The sequence below is a fragment of the Galeopterus variegatus genome, unplaced genomic scaffold (assembly GCF_000696425.1).
Source record: "Galeopterus variegatus unplaced genomic scaffold, G_variegatus-3.0.2 Scaffold765, whole genome shotgun sequence".
In the NCBI taxonomy this organism is placed as follows: Eukaryota; Metazoa; Chordata; class Mammalia; order Dermoptera; family Cynocephalidae; genus Galeopterus; species Galeopterus variegatus.
The window spans coordinates 69,585-87,138 of record NW_007726876.1 but is presented as its reverse complement, the minus strand read 5'-3'; the positions used below and the strand labels follow the sequence as shown (position 1 = coordinate 87,138).

Here is a 17,554-nt window from a genome sequence, read left to right as displayed (position 1 = left end):
AAAAAAAAAAAAAAAAAAAAAAGAACTGGGTTTCAGCCAATCATAAGCAGCTTTGGCCAATCATGGGCAGCCACCCAATCAGACAATGCCCAAATAAAGCAAAGGCCTAGCTGTAGCCAATCAGGTGATTTCTCTGCTTTGCTTCTGTGTCTGGACCATAAAAGCCTCCTGCTCACACTGCTGGGTGGAGCTCTCTATACCTCTTCTGGGTTTGAGTGCTGCTCGATTCATGAATTCTTCTTTGTTCAAATCAACTCTGTTAAATTTAATTTGTCTAAAGTTTTTCTGTTAACACTCCAAACTGGTGTAATATAATATAAATGAGGTAAGCTAATAATGCATTAATTCCCCATTCATTCATTCAACAAATATTTACCAGAGCATCTATTATGTGCAAGATGCTGAACAAAACTGATGATGATAATCACAATGACGATGGCTCCTGCTTACTGACTGCTCTCTAGGTCTCAGGCACTGTGCTACGTGATTACATACTGTATCTCATGTGATTGTTTCAATGGCCCTGTGGGTTACGCATTATTACTCTTTTACAGATGAGAAATCTGGTTCAGAGAACCCCAACCAGGGCTTCTGTGGATAAGCAGATATGCAGAGACACAGAAGAACCAAATAAGACACAAAGAATCCCACAGGTCATGTAGCTACCTCACATGGGGGGTGGATCTAATCCAATGGTCCTTAACCAGAGGTGATTTTGTCTCCCAGGAGGCATTTGCCAATGTCTAGACACAATTTTGATTGTCACAACTGGGAGCAGGTGCTGTTAAGATGTTGTGGGTAGAGGACAGGAATGTTTCTAAATGTCCTACAATGCACAGAACTGTCCCCCATAACAAGGAAGTATCCAGCCCAAAGTGTCAATAGTGCCAAGTTTGAGGTGGCAACTCACATGGCAATTAATCATTTAATGTCTGGCCTCTACTCGCCAGCCCTACCTCCACTGGGCTGTGAAGTCACGGAGGGCAGGAGCTCTGCTACAGTCATTTCTGTACCCAGCACTCAGGCTCAAGCTCAGAGAAGTCTCCCTTGTTTAAAGTCTTTGAGGCTCCCTTTGGTCCAGGTGAACTGTCATCACCTGTTCCCTGCCAACCTCTGGCATCCTTGTATTCTCTACTGCAGCCAGAATGAACTTCAACCCCAGGCTTTCCTCCACCCCACCTTTGCAGCTGCTGTTCCCACTGCCTGGAGCACACTCTGCCTTCCCACATCCCATAGGCTCAGCCGAGGTCCACCGTAGATATGATCTCCTCTGAGAAGCCTTCCCTGTCACTCCTCTCAAGCTCAAGGCCAGGCCAAGTCCTCACATTCAGGCTCTCTTCAATGCCTTCCTCCTCCCCTCCAAGCTCTTCCCACACTCAGCACCCAGAGCCCCATCAATCCTGCACCTGACTGTGGGCTCCAGAGCAGCAGTGGCTACGTCCCTCTTACTCTCCATGCCTAATGCAGTGCCTGGCATGCAGTAGGCGCTCAACAAGTGTTTGTTTGCCAAATGTCCAGCCAGCCCCTACACAATCTGTCCCCTTTGGAGGTGGGAATTCAACCCTTTCCCGAAAGCCCAGAAAGAGGTAAAAGAATCCACCTACCAGGCCCTTAAAGAAGCCCCCGAGGGACTGCCGCCGCTTCTCGGGTCTCTTCTGAGTCTTGTCCCCGTTCTGCAGTGAGTTGCCATGCACCATGGCCTGCTCACCGCACTGGGCTGGGTCTTTGGCGTCCTGCCTGTTGCTCTTCTGCTTGTTCACCTCAGCTGCTGGCTTCTTGTTCTTTGAGGCACCATCTTTGCCCTTCTGGGCTGCTCCTGCCAGTTCCGGCTCTGGTGGCGTGATGGCCTTCTCTGTGGAGTCCGATGGCTACAGCAATTTCAAACACAGTGCACTTTTAGTGGCTGCAAGACAATGCTCAACAGCAGGTGAATATATATGTTAAAACAGAGATGTTCAAATGTTAAATGGTATCTACATTTTCATGAGTCCTGGGTGAAATGAAAAAAAAAAAAAATTGTAATGTGTAAACACTTATCGTGGTGCAAGGTCGTGGTAGGAGATATTTCCTTATTTACCTATAATCCACTAACTAATTTTATGCTTTCCCAGCAAGCTTTCTTTCCCCCTGCTTCTGGCACAAGAACCTGGATTTTCCCTGGGAAACCATCCTCTACCCCGTCTACTACTCCACGTGGTCTAGGGCATGGGACTCAGGCCTGGCCAGTCAGAGCATGGCATGTGATTGGGCTGCTGTGGTTGGTTCAGGATAGCCAAACACAGATAAAAACTGAGCTAATCTCAGAGCTTTGATAAAATAATCAAGAGAGAGGCCTGCTCCCCTTCCCTTGGATTTGAACCTATAAAGATGGAAGACTAAAAGACAGAAGACTGGTGCTTCCAGAACCACCACCATTTCCAGAGAAAATGTGCTTGAAAAAGAAGCCAACACAGAGAAAGGCAGAGCTGAGAGATGGAGAGAGAGAGAGGCACGAGGAACTGATGATATCGTGCATGCCTCCTGGATCTAGCTGCCCCTGCAGCCCTTTTATTCATCTGGCTTTGAGAGGGTTTCTGCCACTTGCAACCACATCTGAGTTTTTGGGGGGTGCCCATTCTTGTCTTCACGATGGCATCTATCTTAATTTTTGGTGTGAAACTATCCTTTCATTTCATGAAATGGTGATCAAAGAAGATGTTTGTTTTACTTTTAGTTTTGAATGTACATCCTTCTACGCCAAAATGGAAGGTTTACAATCCTGCTTGGTTCCTACAATTTGGAGAGATGAAGCTATAAAATCCAAAATTCTGGAAAATGCTGGATAAATTACAGATAACAAAAAAGTCTGTTAGGAAGTAGAAACTCCTTTCTCATAATTTACTTGACTGAAATGTCAGATAGAAGATGTAAAGACAAAAAAGGTTAGGAGTAAGAATAATCATATGGAGACCCTATTTCTCCAGCTGTGAAAGCAACATAGGTCCAAAGAAATACTTCTCCAGAGTAAGAAAAACACCAGCTGGAGCAATGCTGCCTTCGATGTTGGGGAGACAATATGGAGTATGGGGGACTGTGGCGAAGTGAAAGTCACATATTCTGTCCAAAGGGAGGGACAATAGTGGCTCAGACACCAGGTAGGCTTGCAGCCCCAGTGCTGTCAGATCTTCTATTTTTTCAACGAAAACTTGAAATGGAATTTCTCTAACTGCAAAATATGTCACCTTTTAAATATTTACTTCAAAAGTTTTAAAGCCTTGATCATGGCAAATAACTAGAACACCAGTATCCTTGTGGGCCACATTTGACCACCAGATACATGTTATGACCTTGATTCATAAAGTTAGTTATGTATTTTCCCCAGGGAAAAATTTCTATGACAAAGTTTCAGTTTTGATTGAGAAGGCAGCAACCAAAGGAGACATGTCACTTCACATCAGAGAGTCAAGCACACCCCTTAGAAGTACAAGAGGAGACAAGCAGATGAAGCTCCCAGTCTCGAAGGTTTTCCAAGGTGGCAGCCATTCGGAAGGTAGACGTGCTCAGGGAAAGACACACCAGACATCCCGTGCACCCTGAGATGCTGTCCTGTAACTGCATGTCTGAAATCCTCCTGGCAGAGTCCAGCCACCAAAGCTGCAGCAAATGCTAAGCTACGGGTGTCCAAGTCCCAGAGACAGCCCAGAGCAGGGACTGGCTTTGGGATGACACAGAAATGCCCACCATGATGCTCTTCAGAAAGGCCAGAAACCAGTGACCCTGTCCAAATGCCTCCACTCCTGTGTGTGGAAAATTTTAAGATGTGGTAAGTGGCTAAGGCTCAGTGTGTGGGGCCAGAGGGACCTGGCTTGGCTCTTGTTCTGTCACATCCTTGCCATGTTACCTGGAACAAACTGATTGCTCAGTTTCCGCATCTGTATGGAAGTAGTAAAAGAAATGACACCTAGCAACGTTGTGAGGATTAGCTCGGCTGAGAATGGAAAGCCTATCTGGCACAGTGCCCAGCACAAGGGAAAGACCACATATAGGGTGAACAATCACGTGGTTTGTCTGGGAGTGGGGGTTCCAAGACATGGAACTTACAGTTTTACAACCAGCAAAGTCCCAGGCAAACTGGGACAAGTTGGTCACCTTGGCTTAACATTTCCAGCAATTATTCTTTTTAAGACAAATTGTGCAGATCTGAGTGCCTAGTGCAGACAAGGCACTGGGTAAATAATTGCTGAATGTTACATGACAGAGGCCCTTGTGCCTCTCCAAACTTGTCTCCTGTCCCTTTCTGCTTGCACTGCTCCAGCCACACATCCCCTTTAGTTCCTTGAAGAATCTTATCATCAAAACATGGCTCCGCATTTGTGTTTACTTCCAACTGGTATACTGCCGAGGTCTCAGATGATGGCTGCTTCTTTTCTATCAGGTCTTAGCTCAAATGTCACCTTCTTGGAGAAGCAGTCCCTGGTTGCATGGTCTAAAGAAGGCCCAACCCCTCTCATGGAACACTGCTTTATTTTATTTATATTTGCAATCATCTCAGGGATTTCTTTGTTCATTTGAAAATGCTCTGTCTGTCTCCCTCCAGTGGAAGGTGAGCTCCAGAGAACAAATCTCTTTCTCTTCCATTGCTTTATCCACAGCACCTTGGGTAGGGCCAACATATAGCAGGTCTCCATTAAAGTGTGTTGAGCAAATGGCCAGCAACTAGCCTTCCAAATGTTTCCAAAAATTTTTCCTTCCCAAATCACTGTGGGGCAGGAAGTGGGAAGTATCCAAAAACCAACAGCTCTCAGTGGACATTGGTTTTTTTCAAGAGGGGAGCTTTTGATGAATTGTGGCCATTTACTACATGGTTACCTCATTCCTATTAAGCTTACATTTTCTTTTTAATGGCTTAGAAACATTAATTTCTGAAGACAATAGTTGGCTGTCTCCTTTCTTTACAGTAAGCTAGGAATCTAAACTGTGCAATGATTACTTTGTCATTAAATTCAGAAGATTAAAAACCTTTAATTGGGGTTGGACTTGGTTTCAAAACTTCCAGCCAAAATTATTGACATCTGAATTATCTGAGGGTATCCTCTCCTGGAACTTAGAGATGCTGTCATGGAAACATTGCATTTTATTTAGACTCTGGAGGCCAACCTAGACCAGCAGTGCCTTGGGCCTCTTTTCTTAGAAACATCAACTAAGACTTTTATAAACCTGGGAGGGCACATCTGAAAGGGGAAGAGAATGTCTACTCCCAACCCCCCAAATTAAAAAAAGCATTTGTCATCTCCCTGTGAGGACACCCCAGTCTCCTCAAATCTGGATTCAAGGCCCTGGAAAACAGAATTCTCAGATGGATTCTCAAAACACTCCTAGATGAGTGTAAATAGAATGGTGTTCCTTTCCGGCTCATTCAGGTTTTCAGACTTCATTCCAATTTTAGAATCACCAAAATATTGGCATAGCTGTTTCACTGTAGGATTTCAGACGAAATATAAAAATGTATTTGAATATTTCTTTTTGAATATAGTAAATTTATCATGTCCCCAAAGTAGTAACCTTTGGGAATTTTGTTTCCAATGTGGTCTAGAGAATAGGTTTGGGGTCCGGGCATAGCAATACATTAAAAAAGGGGAAAAAAAGTTAAATGTAGTAAAAATCAATATTTTCCCTGTTGAAATATGTAGGATAAACCAATTATTATGGAAATAGAAATACCATAAAGTGTTTATAGCCATTGCTGTCTGTTTGTGTGTGTGTGATATGAGTAACATTACAGAATAGTAATTCCCTATCAGAAGCATATCAATGGTAACAGATAGAAACTGCTATGGACTGATTTATGTCCCCTTGCCCCTCCTACTAGTATGTTGAAGTCCTAATCCCCAACATGATTGTGTTGAAGTAAGCAAGTAACTAAGGTGAAATTAAGTCATAGGGTGGGGCCCTGATCTGATAGGATTAGTTAGTGTCCTTGTAAGAAGAGACACCAGAGAGCGTCCTCTCTCTCTCTCTCTCTCTCTCTCTCTCTGCCATGTGAGAACACAGCAAGAAGGTGGCCACCTACAAGTCAGGAAGAGAGCCCTCACCAGGAACTGAGCCCTGCTGGTACCTTAATCTTGGCTTTTCCAGCTGCCAGAACTGTGAGAAATAAATTTCTGTTGTTTAAGCTGCCCATTTTGTTACAGCAGCCCATATTGACTAATACAGCAACTAACATTTATTGATCCCTCTGTACTAGAAATGTTCTACATGTATTGATCCCTCTAAGTATGACAACCCTATGAAGCTCCATTGTACAGATGAGGAAGCGGAGGCACTGGGAGATTTGGTAATTTGAGTCACACAGCTAAAAACATGGCTGTGCTGGGATTTGAACCCAGATGTTTGAGTCCACAATTCAAGCACTTAGCCACTTCTCTGTGTTGCCAAAACTAGTAGAAGAATATTTGATGATACTTTTGTGGAGGTGTATTTTTAAGTTAAAAGGGGTGCAAGTTATAAAATAGGGTGTTGTGCATGATTTCATTTTTAAAAGACACATATAGTTATAAAAATTCCATAGCTATGTTTCTTTAGAACAAAAGAAATATATTCTTAGTGAACTATGTGACACCCCTGTCTTTCACTAACCTATTCAAGAAGTAGCTCCTACTATGCGCCAGGCACTATATGACATGACAGAAAAATAGAGGAGGCTCCTCACACCCCAGATGTTCCAGGCAGCAGTGGGAAGGGGCAGGGGAGACAAATGAATTATGACAGGTTGTGACAAGTGCCATGAAGTCAAAAACAAGAGGTAGTGATGAGAGATAGGGAAGGGCTCTTTGAGTAGGTGACATTTATGGCAAGATGTGAGGGTTAAGAAGGATTTTTCCATGTGGAAGAGAGGAAAGAGCATGTGTGAAAGCCTTTTCTTTGATAAGAAACAGCTGAGGAACTCCAGGGTGTTCATGCTTGTGTCCACAGAGCCTGGCACCGTGCCTGGGACATAGCAGGTGCTTCATTGAGAGATGTTAAATGAGTGGGTTGTGGCTGAAAATTGCATTGAAAAGGAGGCTGGAAAGAAGCTAAGAACACGTCCGCTGAACCCACCACCAAACTGAGCTCAAGATCACTTACTTGGTAGCTGGAGTCCTTCCCATTCATTTCTTCCGAGTGGGTGCTCCCTCCACTCCCTTTCACTGACTACAATGACAAACAGACAATGGCCTTTCAGCTACCACAAGCACAGCAACATGGACACTGCAAGAAAGTTCTGAAACAGACGACCTCAGTCATTCATTAGTGAGATTCAGGATCAAGGCAAATGGAAGACCAACGGCAAATGTATTACTGATGAGGGACATAGATTTCCACGTGATCTGCAACCAGAGTCTGATTAAACTCAGGTGGTGTCCTCCAAAAGTAGCAGCAACAACAACAAAATCCTAAACTCTGGGATTAGATAATTCTTGGATAAATAGACGATGATGGAAATACTAATGTTGGAACCAGGAGGTGGTTGAACATTTTGCATGAATAAATAATTGAACAATTGAACCATTGCTAGCCTTCCATTACTAGCTTAACATTTAGGCCGTGGGTGTTTTGTTGTATTTAGAGATATGAGTTACACTGAGCATTCCGTTTTCCATCTTTTATCACCCTCTATAGTTAGTGGCATTTGTGGCAGGGCTGGATGGAGCTGAATTCAGAGCTTTGGCTCCTTAAACTCCATTCTCTAAGCTAACCACTGTTCTGCAAACGGGATTCCAGGACCAGCAACTTCAGCATCACCTGGAAGCTTGTTAGAAACATAAATTCTTGAGACCCACTCCAGATCCACTGAATCAGAAACTCTGGGAGGTGGGGCTCAGCAGTCTGTTTTAACAGGCCCTCCAGGTGGTTCTGAGCTGTACACAAGTTTGTGCATAACTGTTCTAAGATAACTGGCCATAGATGAATGCAGACCATACTGGAGACTGTGGTCTCAGCTGTGCATTTAGTAATACCCCCTACTTGATGCTTGATAAAATACTCAAGAAATCTGATAATGAATTGCTCAGTTCTTTATCAACATTACTAATTTAGGTCTAATGTCTCAATATTAGGTCATTCTTATCATGTCCTCCTCACAGATATAAAAGAAGAGCAGGCAATGGGGGCTAAGCAATGTGGGGCACAAAGGAAGACTCTAGGTTCCACTGTTATTACCTTGGCTGTTCTCTTAGCTGGTGGCAAACATTCACAATACATGCACTAAGAACAGTTCAAAACATTGAAGGAACTCAAATACGTTTTGACTGATTGATACTATGTGTCTCTGTTATATATGTGTCTCTGTTAATATATGGTGCTCATATTATTAGAGATAACAAAAATTATTATTTATGTTCACAATACATGCACTAAGAACAGTTCAAAACATTGAAGGAACTCAAATACGTTTTGACTGATTGATACTATGTGTCTCTGTTATCTATGTGTCTCTGTTAATATATGGTGCTCATATTATTAGAGATAACAAAAATTATTATTTATGAAGGCTAACTTTTTTAGTAGAGTGCTTACTAAGTGCCAGACACCAGGCTAAATGAGATACTTACTTGCATTATTTCATTTATTCATCACATCAGAACCTTAAGATAGAGGAATAAATAGTTTCACAATTTTACAGGCAAGAAAATGGAAATTCAGACACACTGGCATGGGTCGTGGAACTAGCAGGTTAGAGAGGCAGGACTGACAGCGGGCAGTAACTCCATATTTCATACTCTAAGTGACCTCCCCACACAGCCCCCTAGAGGGTAGGAGGTACCACTCTAGCAACAAAAGTTTATTGAGCACCTACTACATAGTTGCCTAATGTTAGATTAGGCAAAATGATAAGGGCTTGAATAAGATGGAGGTTAATAAACCTCAATTAGTGATGCTTGTGGGATATGCCCATCCTCGGGGGTCATCCGTGCTCTTTGTTAAATATTGCTTGGTGCTGCTGTCCAATTCAGAAGACTTGACTAGGACTATCAATGGTTTAACACTGTATGGGAATTTCTATGTCCTTTTCTACCCCCAAAGCAACATTTACAGAGCTTGACATAGGGTAGAACCTTGACATGTGCTTCCCGGTTGGTTAGGAACAGAATCAGTGGTGTCTGGAAGTTCCGTGTACTTTTCTTAGGGATATCATTGGCTTTCACCAAGGTTTTCAGTCCAGAGGCTGATAAGGATTGGTCTGTCCTTTACGTAAAGATTAGCTTGTCCTCTAGATAAAGTTTAGATCCATTGACACGGAAAGTGGTTTTCCTTCCTCTGGGTCTTCTGCATTGTTCACCAGGGCCAGTTGCTTGAGAGGGTTTAGAAAAAGAAACTGACTCTCTTGGTCAGTCTCCCTCCCCGTGACCGGCTCCATCAGCCTTCCCATCACACCCGAAGGTTCTGACACTGGGATTCCATTCAGCCTCCAGCACTCCTTCCTTCCTGCCTTCCTTACTCCCTCCATCCTTCACTTGCTTCCCTCCTTTTTTCTTCTTTCTTTTCTCTTTTCAGAGCTCTCTTTCAAATCAAGATAATCCATGTTGGGCTTTGTATCTGAAGGACCATAACCACAGATGCTTATTTTTACCAGCTTTCAAAAATAGCAAAGTTACTATTTAAAGAGAGTAAAATTCTTTCAGAGATGATTTAATACTGTGAAGAGCAGTTTGAAGACTAAGTAGTTTCAGAGATTTTCCAGCATGATACTGAGCAACTTTCTTTACAGAGTTTATTTTTATTCATGAGAGTCAAAGGTGAAGCACTCAGCCTGCAGTTTTGAGATGGAATCTAGCTGTGGCCTCCAAGCCTTGCATATTAATGAAGTCATATTTTCTTTCTTTCATTGTGTCATGCATTCCTATAGCTTCATACCCTGAGGATGTCTGAACCATCTCCAATATATATCACTTAGATATTCAGCAGAAATGTTTGGTGGTCAGTTCACATTTCTTTGAAAGACATGTAAATGTATTTTGATGGCAATCTAATTCAACCAAAGTTGAGATTTAAAAGAAGAATTGGGATGAAATTTTAATATAGTGTGAATATATCAGCAATGTTCTTTATTAGATCAGCCTCATTACAATACACCCAAGGAACTAGATCTACTGGGAATTTCCAGAATCAACAAAGGTTATGAGTCCAAGCTATGTGTTTTACCAAGATGCTCACTTGAAATGGAACCAGACAACTCAGACAGAAATACCCAGCCAAGGTGAATTTCATTTTAGTGACAAATACATTCAGAAAAACAATGGCCAAGCCTTATGTAAACCATGTGTTAATTTTTCTCTCTTTTGCCCTGTTGTAATTCTAGTGCAACAGCCCAGCACATAAAAATAATGTTTCCGTGGAAAACATTACTAAAATGGAGCTTCAGGTGATCCTACCTCCACATACCCTCAAAGATAACCAGCTGCCAAAATCGCAGGAAGCAGCAACCACGGGCAAAAGTATGAGCTTTAGCATCAACAAAAACGACAAAACAAAAACTTGAATTTGAATTCCGAATCTGCTGTTTACCAGCTCTGGGACCCTGGGCAAATTGCTAAAGCGCTCCCGAGTCCTCGGTGCCCTCACCCCCACGGTGCGGCGGTGAGAGGGTCTGTTTCACAGGGCTCTGTGACAATAAATGAGGTAGTGCATGCGGTGCGCTTAGCACGGTGGCTGCCACGTCACGAGCACACGGTAAATAAGCGGTGGCTATTGCTGTTCTTGTTACAATAACCAAGAAGTGCCAGATGACTACAGGGCAGGAAGGAATGCAAGTCACTGGTTTAGACAGGCACTGCCCAAATAAGTGCTTCTTTCAGAAACCCTTTTTAAAACAGCACATCGGTCTTCATATTTTAATACTCAGGGAAAAACTTGAGATCAAGAACTTTGGCTAGAAGATTCCTGATTTGTGTTTCACAATTACCATTATGAACCACTCTCTTTTTTTTCCCAAATAGCAAATTCCAACAGGTTTTAGTGGATTTACTAGACTGAATGTAATCAACAAAACAAAACAAAATCTTCATGGCTGTCTACTCATTTGGGCCTTTAATTTGCCCACTATTAAAACTCACAGTGTTTCTCTAAGCCTGAGAACAGTTTTTTAACAAAGGTTTTCTTGTAAAACTAATGGTTCAAAGAAAATGACATGAGGAGGATTAAATGAAACAATGTATGTGAAAAGAGTCTGGAGGAGGAAAGCACTTTTTAAGTATGAGGTGTTACAAATATTGACAAATTATAAATCTGTATCTATGTATTTCTATCTACCACCTTTATGGTTTCATATGCCAACCTGGTTTGTTCATACATGAATACAGTACCCTACCCACTCACTTTATAAAAATGTACTAGCACCTCAAATATTCAATTTCTTGACATACAGCCAAATTAATATGTATAAGAATATTTGTCTATTTAGGGCATGACAGATGTCTTAGATATTCCTTGCAATTATTTTGAAATCCTATAGGAGCCCATAGGATTTTTGTGAAGTGGTACAACTACATGTACTAAATGAAATGTTAGAACTTATGTGACTCTTTTTTTCTTTTTTCTGAAATATAGTTATTTGAAAAATTATATTCTTTCTGTTTTCATTTTTACAAGAGGTTAATTTCTGGAAAGAAACAGATTTCTTTAGAAACGAATTGGGCAATGTATTTATTTTTAAAAATACTCAACTGATAGTTACTTTGCCATGGAATACTAAAATCTGTTATGTAAAAGAAACTTGAGAGGCAAAGAATAGTTTTAATACTCAGGGAAAAACTTGAGATCAAGAACTTTGGCTAGAAGATTCCTGATTTGTGTTTCACAATTACCATTATGAACCACTCTCTTTTTTTTCCCAAATAGCAAATTCCAACAGGTTTTAGTGGATTTACTAGACTGAATGTAATCAACAAAACAAAACAAAATCTTCATGGCTGTCTACTCATTTGGGCCTTTAATTTGCCCACTATTAAAACTCACAGTGTTTCTCTAAGCCTGAGAACAGTTTTTTAACAAAGGTTTTCTTGTAAAACTAATGGTTCAAAGAAAATGACATGAGGAGGATTAAATGAAACAATGTATGTGAAAAGAGTCTGGAGGAGGAAAGCACTTTTTAAGTATGAGGTGTTACAAATATTGACAAATTATAAATCTGTATCTATGTATTTCTATCTACCACCTTTATGGTTTCATATGCCAACCTGGTTTGTGCATACATGAATACAGTACCCTACCCACTCACTTTATAAAAATGTACTAGCACCTCAAATATTCAATTTCTTGACATACAGCCAAATTAATATGTATAAGAATATTTGTCTATTTAGGGCATGACAGATGTCTTAGATATTCCTTGCAATTATTTTGAAATCCTATAGGAGCCCATAGGATTTTTGTGAAGTGGTACAACTACATGTACTAAATGAAATGTTAGAACTTATTGTGACTCTTTTTTTCTTTTTTCTGAAATATAGTTATTTGAAAAATTATATTCTTTCTGTTTTCATTTTTACAAGAGGTTAATTTCTGGAAAGAAACAGATTTCTTTAGAAACGAATTGGGCAATGTATTTATTTTTAAAAATACTCAACTGATAGTTACTTTGCCATGGAATACTAACATCTGTTATGTAAAAGAAACTTGAGAGGCAAAGAATAGTTTTAATACTCAGGGAAAAACTTGAGATCAAGAACTTTGGCTAGAAGATTCCTGATTTGTGTTTCACAATTACCATTATGAACCACTCTCTTTTTTTTCCCAAATAGCACACCACCGGGCCGGCCCGTGTCAACAATTTCTAACAGAATTATTTCTAATATGTCTAAACGTTTACTGGCAAGGTTTGTTTTGCTTTGCTTTGTTTTGTTGTGTGGACTAGAAAGATTCCTTTACAAGATGAGCCTGTGAAATTAGAGAGTTGCTTTCTCAGAGGATTAAACTCCCAAATACTCCTGAAAATAAAGGCACACTATAATGAAATTCTTGTTTTTCATTAAAAGAGAATTTAACCAATGGCCTTCACATGGGTTTTTGTTTTTTGTCCTCCAACTAATTTAGGTTTTGTTGCGTTATATTATTTAAGTTCCTGGCTGTTTGATATTTGATGTGCAACTTTCTTCATAGACTCCAAAAGATGTCTGTCCACATTCTTTCCATTCTATACCAATTAAAAGCATGTAAATTCACCAGCTAAGATATATATATATATTCACTATTAATATAGTATGTTGTCATTTTCTTATTTGAATTGTCTGCAAGTCAGCTGTGTCAAATTTGTGTCATTCAGGTCACCTTCAGAATTTTTGCCACATCAATACATAAGTTGGACTATCTAGTATGTAATCCTTAAAAGATGCTTTATGTTCTTTATGTAAATAAATATATTTCCAAAGGAACCTTCATATCATTACCAAAGTAAGAAAAGCAATATCATTTGCCACCAACAGAAGGAAACTTTAAAAATAAATAAAATTAGAAGTAAACAATAATAATAATAATAATAACAATAACTCCTCAGTGGACACTGTTGTCTGCCAAAACTTGGGACACAAGGTCAGCTCTTTCTTTGTTAAAAAGGGAGTTAGCAGGAGTTAAAGAAGAATTAAAAAATATTAGCAATTAACCTTGACTTTCTATGATTAAGTTATAAGGGTGAAAGGATATTTTCTCATGGCAAAATTCATATTTCATATATATCACCTATAATTATATCTCATAACACCTGTGGGTACTTTACTCGCAGAAGCCAATTTAGCTATTGCACTTTCTCTGTGCTGGAAGCAAGGGGCTTACCATTTGTCTGAGAAACACCAGCAGGGAGGTTCTCGGTGCTTTGCTTTCTTCTCTTTTGGGCTTTACTTCTGCAGGCTCAGGTGCAGCATCTTCTTCTTCATTGAGATCCACTGTTTGTAAAGTTGATTCTACTTCCTTGGGCTTTATAATCTCTACTGGTGATTCACACACCACCTGGATTATTTTGCCAGGCAATGAGAAAGTGAAAAAAAAAAAAAAAACATTCCCCCAAAATGCGTTTTATAAAGTGGAGTCCTGGTTGCACCCCTGTCCACAAAGTAGCTACAGGTTTGCATCTGTAACCATTTCTACACAGGCACATCTTCAAGAACTAACAGTCAAGTTGTATAATGCGCTCTCAAACAGCCAGTTTCTGAACTGCCAAATAGACTGACACGGAAGTGGTAAAATTCCTTTCCCATGGAGGTGTGAGGCATAGATAGAAGGTCCCTTTTGGGGACAGCCTTTCAGAGCATGCCCAATGTCCCTTCCATTCTAGAAGCCCCCCTCTTTGGTCTATTACAAAGGTGAATTACACCTGGCCTGTGTAGAAACCAGAAATAATCATTTCCTTATGCGTCCAGATTTAAGAGACAGTGACCTTGACGCCTTCTGTTTCAAAGCTAGTTCCCCTGCAACTGTAGAGAAAGTGTCTCTTTGCAGGAAGAAGAGTATAAAAGCCACTCAATATAGTCCTCTCACCTCCCTCATCAACTCATTCCCACCTCACCCCAGACCAGTCCTTTGTCTTTGCTACTTAACTGAAGTTTACACTTTCAGAAGAAAAATGAACTTGGCAAGAAAACTATGGCTAAGTTGTTTATGGCCCCCAGCATGGTACCTACTGAGCTCAGAACCCCCTGAGTGTCTGTGGGCAAAAAGGACAGCCAGGAATGGGGGCCTAGTGGAGGGTCCCATTCACCCACGCTCAGATTCCCACTTCTGTTCTTTTGCAGCACCTCACTCTGTTTGTGCGGGGGGGCCCCAGTCACAGCAGGGACAGTTTCTGCATTTGCATTTCCTCTGCAATGGGGACAGAGTTAATTGGCCAGGAGAGGGTTTTGCAATTTCTTTTGTTTGCTCAGGCAGGGGTTGGCAAACTACTACCAAATCCAGCCCAGTGCCTGTTTTTGTATGTCCACCTAAGCTAAGAATGGGATTTGCATTTTTAAACGGTGTAAGAAAATTTTTAAAAGATGAAAAATATGGGACAGAGACCAAAAATGGCCTACAAAGCCTCAGATATTTACTGTTTGGCCCTGGACGCCACAAGTTTCCCATCCCCTGCCTCTGAGGACTGCACATTAGAGCCAAAGGCATTTGTCTTTGCTAGTGCCAGACCCCCAGTTTCCTGAGTCTTTTTCTTGATGTCAGAGGCAGGAGAAGGGGACTCAGATTTTTCCGAAAATACAGTATGCTTTTGGAGAAACCATTTTCCTTTCCTTCATATGGAATATGCCATTAATTTGCAAATAACCCAAATTTTCCAAATCAAAAAGAACCCTTAATTTCTGTATTGTCAATTGGCACAGGTGTCCATCAACAAATCAGCATGCAGAACACCCAGAGATATGGCAATTAAATCACAGCAGTCTATCCCACCTACATTTCTTAAGATAGTGACATGATTTCTAGTATTTTCCCTCTGGAAACAAATGTCTAAGCTGGGGAGTTATAAACTCTAAAGTCCCCAGGGGGTACTATCAGCATAGACTGACCAGATATGAGACAGAAAGGAGTGGTGGGGACTGTGGTAAACTAATGTCAAATTGTCCCATCTAAAGACATTACAAGAATAAAAACACTGGATTGGCCAAATGAAACATGTTTGTGACTAAGCTTCTGCTGCTGGGCTGCTAGTTTTTAATGGGGGTCAGTCTTTAGGAAACCAGGCTGTGACTGAAGCCGAATGAGAGACTGGGATTGGCAGTTGAACACAGACATGAATTTCTACATCTAGGCCCCAACTGCATTTCTGAGAAGCAAGCATCAGCCTCAAGAGTCTTTGGGGTAAGCCTGAAATGTAGGCAGTCTGACGTCATGGTCATAGAGCAATGCCTGCGTCTAAATCTTTACCCCTGTGCGTACTCTAATTTACAGCCAGTACTCAACATCTCTGTGCTTTTGTTTTCTCTGTTCTCGATGGGGCCCATATACACATCAGAAAGTCTTATTCTGAGGATTAAATTAGGCAATACATGTAAAATTCTTAGAACTATGCCTGACACATAATAAGCATTCAGTTAATACTAGTGGTTGTTATTTGTGTTAATATTAGAGCTATTTAGTCCATATGCATGAATTATAAGTATTCACCCACCACACCACACACATGCCTATTATTTAGAGATGATTCTATTCATAACCACCTCTTACTATGCCTGGTATTATGAAAGGTATTTTTTATATATAATCTCAGGAAATGGTTAGAAAGGCAGCTCAGGAAAGATAATATTATCCCCATTCTACAAATGAAGAATCTGAATGTTTGAATGTCTTGGCCAAAGTCACACCACAGATAAGTAGCCATTGCAATGAGGATGGCATTGTTTTGCCTGTTACTCAATAACTAATAGTGGCTTATCCAACAAGACATGGAACAAGCTTAAAAGCAGGAAGTTCTGGGGTTGGTTTAGTGGCTCCACAATATCTCTAAGAACCTTGGCTCTTTCTATCTTTGGCTTTCCATTCTTGGAATGCTGGATTTTCATCCTTTTGTTACCTCATGGTCATAAAATAGCTGCCACAGTTCCAGGCCTTACATCCTCAACCAAATGTCCTGAGATAAAATGGTCAGAGCAAAATATTTGCTTCAAATGAACTTCTGTATTTTGATCTCCTACCTCAGTGTACATAAATTTTGTTGGTCAGAACTAGATCACATCTTTACTCCTAGGCTATTTATTGGTGAAGAAAACAGGATTACTGATTTAGACTAATCGTGCTCAAATACTCTGGGGTTATAGTAGGTACCATCCTTGTCTAAGATCAGGGTAGAAGGGTGGAAGAATGAAAAATGGCCCTTAAGTAGGTAAGGAACAGAGTTTGACTTGTGGACCCTGGCTGCAGAACTATTCTGTCTTTGAAGTAGTGAGTTCTTTTTTTGTGTGCAAGGGCCTGGAGGGAAAATTACTCACATAATAAAATAATCAGATTGTATGGCAATAACCTTGTAAATTAACTTTATCTGAATGCCAATGGTTCCCTTACTGGACCTTTTCAAATGTTGAGAGGTGTCAACTCAAAAATCTGAGGCCACACTTTTCCAAAACTTAGCTAGTTCAGTAGGCAAAAAATGGGACTTCTAGAGACTTCCATTAGCTTTGAAGTCAGGCCAAAAAGTTTGTTTTCAGTAGCCAGGGAAAATCTGCTGACATCCAATGTAGAAATCCAGGACAATATGGACTAAGTAAGGATCTGATTTGCATATACAGACATAAGAATTCAATTTTTATTTGAATAGTTTTCTGATTTCCTTCCAGGCCAGGACTTTGGAAAAAGTCACTTCCTATTTAGAACATATGACTGCATCTGCACATTTAAATTTTGAGTATGATGGACATAATTAAAATCAGATTTGTGCTGTATTTTAGAATGAAAGCACTCTTGCTTGATTTTAGTGGGGGATATGATGTACATTGCATGAAGACAGCTGGTACATTTAATAGAGACAATACACATTTCAGTAAAGGGCTTCACTTTACTGCCTCAAATTTTGTGCCATACTTACTTTTGAAATTTGCTTTCTACAGTTTTTGCTAGAGCTGGG

General features: G+C 40.6%; 1 protein-coding gene across 1 annotated transcript in view; it reads right to left on the bottom strand.

Moving 5' to 3' along the window:
* BCAS1 (breast carcinoma amplified sequence 1) overlaps window positions 1-17,554 on the bottom strand; it is a gene marked incomplete at its 5' end in the record, with an annotated part of 81,555 nt that overhangs the window by 8,432 nt on the left and 55,569 nt on the right. The window contains 3 exons of the mRNA XM_008572226.1: window positions 1,605-1,868; window positions 7,105-7,170; window positions 13,786-13,959. Of these exons, the coding sequence (XP_008570448.1) occupies window positions 1,605-1,868; window positions 7,105-7,170; window positions 13,786-13,959 (504 nt within the window). The remainder of the gene's footprint in view (window positions 1-1,604; window positions 1,869-7,104; window positions 7,171-13,785; window positions 13,960-17,554) is intronic.